Raw genomic sequence first — 5,009 nt, 5'->3', positions numbered from 1 at the left:
ATAGATAGTGAATGAATGAATAATATAAATCAAAAATTCTTCAGTAAAAAAACATGCTGATACTCTGAAAATATATGGGGGAAGTGTCTTAAGATGTTGTGGTGTGAATTATGCTAAAAGAGCTTTTTCTTTATCATTGCAATGTGTAAACATTCACGTGTATTAAGATGTTTCTTAAGGCAGCTGGTTTCATTGCTTCTAGCATAACACATTTATGTGTAGAATAGGCCCTCTAGTGGATAAACTGTGACATTACTTGTTAAATTCCGTTTGGATTTCTTTATTATTGTGCCTTTTTGATCACTCTTTTTTTTCTCTTTTACTCTTCTTTCTTGTTTTTACAATAAGTAATTCTTTTTAGTCTAATATTAATAAAATTGTATGTGTTCCCATAATTATCACTCACAGAATACTTTGTACACCAACATGCCGTTTTCCATTGTTTTTATTCTCCAGACAGTAGTCACACTGACATGGATGGGGTGAGGGACATTAACTGTCTGTACTGTTTGGGGGCATTGCTAAGAAGATAAACTTGAGATATTATTTCAGTTGTGACCTCTATTCTATACATCCCATCATTGCTGGGGTGATATCCAGAGGCACAGGGGCCATTCTGCTCATGGCCATTTTCAGGACATTCTCGTAGTGGTAATACTGAGAGCCCTCGAACACGTCAACTCCCTGTGGACGGCACAGAGCAGCATCAATGTGAGGGAAGGGCAGGGGCAGCTCTCGGGTCACTACCCTGGGTGTGGCATTGAGGTCGACGTCACGTATTGTTTGCCCTGTTGGAAGAAATATTTAAGATGTTATGTGCACACACACACGCCTAATTTTATTGGACCTTTTCTAAAATTGTGATTAAACCATATTTCTAGATTTTTGTGACACTTAAAACAAGTTCAGTCCCAAAAAAAAAATCACCAAATTATGAGCCAGAATCACTCAGTAATCGAACCTTGGATTATATGAACTGTGTGTTCATTGGGACACACAAAAGCAGCATCCACATGTCCTTCAATGCCGAGTTCCTCCTTCAGGGATTTAGGGTAGCCTTCAATCAGGGTGTACTGAGCAGTTGTTTTATAGATGTAAACCTGATCACCCTGCAGGTGTTTGGCAGAACAGGAGGGATTTTAGTTTTAACTTCAGCACACATTTAAAGTTTGTAATGAAAGCAGGAAGAATTCTGAAAGTTCTACCTTAATCAAGTAGATTTTGTCAGTGACAGAGAAGACAGCATCCACCCCATTAGTCATCTCCTTCCATGCCCTGACGATTGGAAAGGCATGGAGGCCTTCATGTTGGGTGTCCAGACGCATGTAGATTAAATCTGAGAAGAGTGAACTGTTGACTGAGTCAAAGCTTTATCACAAGCTCAATAGAAATAATCAAAGTAAAAATTCTTCTAAGGAATAATGTGATATTTGGGGAAATGTTTTTTGCCAAGTGTTAGATAAGAAGATCAGTAACACTCAAATGTCTCAATTGCTATTTCCTTTGTGTTTTGTATTAAGAGCAGCTTGTAATTTTGCATGAAGCTAATATCAGGACACAATTAGTTTCAGTATGTGTATCCTAGCCAGTTTAAAATTATATCCTCCAGTACCACTAAAGCTCACTAACATGTTCTATCTTGTTAGTTTAATCTATCCAATATAAAAATGAAAAGTTGTTTTTTACAGTTTTGATTCTGTAACCAGGTTTAAGATTGTTTGATCTTGGTCTTTGTCGAGAGCTAGTTGTTTCCATCTACTTCCAGTCTTTATGCTAAGCTAAGCTAACTATCTGCTGGCAATAGTGTCCTACTGAGCAAACAGAGTTGTATTGATCTTCTCAGTGAACACCAGGTAAAAAAAACACTTATGCAAATGTATCCACAAAAACATGAACTATTCATTTATTCATTGTATTTGTTACTCTACCTTTAAAGAAATATGTTCTGCCTGAATCATCAGTGGTGATGGCATCCAGTTTGACCTCACTGCATTTAGGGGTTTTATATTGACTTCCATGACCTGCAGTTAAGTACAGAAGATTCCTCATTTATCTGGAAGTCATTACTTATATCAAAATGTTTCTTTTTCTTGTTCAGAACTATGTTATTGAAAGATATGAACCAAATTCTACTTTTCTCTGGAACCCACCAAAACTGTCACACTTCATGAAGTAATTGCGGGCGTCTTTGGGGTAGGTGCCACTCACTTCTCCGGTTATCGGGTTGAACCTGGTGAAGTTGTGTCCATGGAAACAGTAGTAGTGCTCGGCCCATCGTAAAGCAGAGGTGCAGACAGGCAGGTGGGACCACGTCTTGGTCTTTAGTTTCTTTGTGGCAGTGTCATAAACATACACATCCTTTCCTATGGGGAGAAACCATTATTTTGAGAAAAAACAATTATCAATCATGAATACTTTTGCAGTTAACACCCACATACCCTTGAAGAATAGAACTGAGTCAGTTATGCACTCTCCTTTGGGACACTCAACAGCGGCATCCAGGTGAGAGGGGACTCCTGGGAAGTCTTGTTGGATTTCTTTTGGATAGCCATCCTCCAGAGTGTCATTGTCATACTTGAACACCTTGTCATCCTGGTTTCCACCAGAAGCAACAGGTTGTGACACAGTGAAACTGCTCTACCTCTCAGTTCAAACTTTTCTGTGGAATGATATCACAAATGAAACACTTTGAGAATTATACCTGGAAGAAATAGACGTGGTCATGGTCTTCCAGGTCCTCTTTGTTGTGCATGCGGAAGGCAGCATCAACATGGCCAAGATGATGGACGTCATCCAGCTCCTTGAATGACTCATTTGAGAGCTGAACTGAACCATGGAAGCCCTTCCACAGGTGGCAACCTTAGAAGAAAACATTACTGGTGTTTCATTACAGTAGATTTCAGTAGATTTAGTGTGGAGAAAAATAACTGAACTTCCCACAAGAAAATTGTTTATTATTATTACTCAATAATAACAGTAATTTGTGTTGAAGACTTCGCTTCCTGTAAAAATTTCTACAATAAACAGCGTTGCCAAGCCTAATGTAAAAAGATACTCACCTTTGAAGAATAAAGTGTTTCCCTGCCTGTCAAGAGTGATGGCATCAAACTCAATACCTTCACACCTGTCTGGCATGGCAGCATGGGGAGCTCCTTATTTATTCCAGAAACACAGATATAATTAAATATAAAATCTGCGTCACTAGCCACACATTTTTCTAAAAGTTAGCTTTTATTTGTGAGATTACCTCTGTGATTGGTGCTTACCTACTATATGAAGAGGTAACTTAAGAAGAAATCAACTAGAAATCAGGGTTATTACTATAATATATTTCTAAAACTCACCACCTGCTGTTGAATGTTCTGGGTCCCTGTGAATGATAAAAAAATAATCGCTTATTTTCTTCATATGGTGCATGCAGTCGCTTACAGTGGGGTTGTACATTGACCTTTGACTGTTGTATTTGTTCAATTGATCCATCTGGTGAACTTGTGAACTAGCAAACAGGGTTATGAAATGGGCAATGGACAGTGATCCACACTTCGTCTGCACTGCTGAACTTCACAGAAAAATAGTTCCTGTAATTATGGACGTATTCTCATTTATTGCAATTTGAAACAGAATCATACCACATATTAAGCAAAGGTCAAGCTTAAAGCTTGTTAGTTTGAAATAATCTCTGGAATAATAATAATCTCTTTGGAAAATACCCCTGATATAGATACTCCTCATTATATCGCTAGTGAAGGATCTTGGGACAGTAGGTCTGAAGTTCATGACTGCAATAATAGATTTTCAGTAATAATTTGTTATAAGAAAGTTCAAATTCATTAATACTCACGTAGGTGCACCATTAGTGAAGGCAAGTGCTAAGCACAGAAACAGAGTTTTGGTGAACAGCTCCATTTCTGTGGGTGCTTGAAGTCCTCTGATGTGGAGTCTCGCTGTGGCTACGTGGGAGCCGAACCTGCACTTTTATACTGGTGTGTGGGTGTGTGTGTGTGGGTGTGGGAGGGAGGACTTGATAGGAAACTCTGTCTGTGCATGTTTTGGCGCAGATAAGGTCTTGGAGTTTCACTAGTTGCAAAATTAGTCATTGACATGATTATTTATTATCTTGTATGACAATTTACTTACTGGGTGATCAGCTTTATTTCCTAAAAATGAAAATGTGCAGCACAACCTGTGTGATACACTGATGGTAATAGCTTAAAGCAAAATATCTTTTATAATGAGAAGATTCGCTTAAAGAAGGGAAAAGAAGAGTCACTTTACCTTTAATGTGAATTTTTAAAAATTTTTTATTATTGATCTGCTTGGTTAACATTGTTGTGTTTGACAATTGCATGTTATTCAGTCAAGACTCTTAAGGTCCCTTTCTTTCCTTTCGTTGTTTAACACATTCTTTAGGGCCGTTGTAAGCTGAAACAATTTGTTAGACTGAGGTTTCTTAAATTTGTCTTGATTATCAATACATTCAATAAATGTTTTGCAATCTGGGCATGATTAGCAAAATTTCAAAATGAGATTGGTTATGGTTTAGAAGACTTAAAAAAAAACTAGAAACACTCAAAGACATTTTTAAACGCATGCAATAATATTTCTGTCTAGTTGTATCTTTTTTGTGCTATACAGAGCCCATAAAAACAATTTGTACTAATATTTTACACTTGCCATATATCTACTAAATATCATAGTGAAAAATCATAAAGGCTTATCAGCATTTAATCTCATGTTCAAATGATCACTTCATTTGAGGTAGAGGCTGAATTTTCTACTACATTTCTCAGGTTGTTGCCTGCTAAAACAAATATAATCCTCTGAATTGATCAAAATAATCAGTCTTAACTCGGTCCATCCTGTTTCCATCTCCGTCTTTACTGTTTTCAATATGTCATTTGTAGCGGTAGATCTTGATGCAATGATTCATGCTGTCTGATATGGCCATGTGGCCATCAGGGAGCAGTGCCAGGCCTCTTGGGCTACTCAGGTTGTTGGTTACTAGAGGC

The 5,009-nt window shown here is 37.6% G+C and overlaps 1 protein-coding gene across 1 annotated transcript; it reads right to left on the bottom strand.

Annotated features, from left to right (window-relative positions):
- Nucleotides 1-427: 427 nt before the first annotated feature.
- Nucleotides 428-3,963, bottom strand: hpxb (hemopexin b). Its single transcript, XM_026301797.1, has 10 exons — nucleotides 3,842-3,963; nucleotides 3,345-3,370; nucleotides 3,060-3,152; nucleotides 2,702-2,859; nucleotides 2,439-2,592; nucleotides 2,151-2,363; nucleotides 1,929-2,021; nucleotides 1,206-1,336; nucleotides 962-1,109; nucleotides 428-788 (listed from the first exon to the last, which is right to left on the bottom strand). Exons 1-10 carry the CDS (start codon nucleotides 3,904-3,906, stop codon nucleotides 562-564), a joined length of 1,308 nt encoding a protein of 435 aa, XP_026157582.1. The 5' UTR covers nucleotides 3,907-3,963; the 3' UTR covers nucleotides 428-561.
- Nucleotides 3,964-5,009: the final 1,046 nt, after the last annotated feature.

Source organism: Mastacembelus armatus, chromosome 2 (assembly GCF_900324485.2).
Source record: "Mastacembelus armatus chromosome 2, fMasArm1.2, whole genome shotgun sequence".
NCBI lineage: Eukaryota > Metazoa > Chordata > Actinopteri > Synbranchiformes > Mastacembelidae > Mastacembelus > Mastacembelus armatus.
Note: the sequence above shows the minus strand (reverse complement) of the source record. Positions and strands in the feature narration are given on the sequence as shown.

Bases quoted from the DNA above. Each gene is read 5' to 3' on its own strand.
- hpxb (XM_026301797.1), bottom strand. From the start codon at position 3,906: ATGGAGCTGTTCACCAAAACTCTGTTTCTGTGCTTAGCACTTGCCTTC. The intron at 3,153-3,344 runs GTGAGTTTTAGA...GGAATAAATAAG, and splicing joins AGAACATTCAACAGCAGGTG to GAGCTCCCCATGCTGCCATG. The intron at 2,022-2,150 runs GTGGGTTCCAGA...ACTTAACTGCAG, and splicing joins CATGAAGTGTGACAGTTTTG to GTCATGGAAGTCAATATAAA.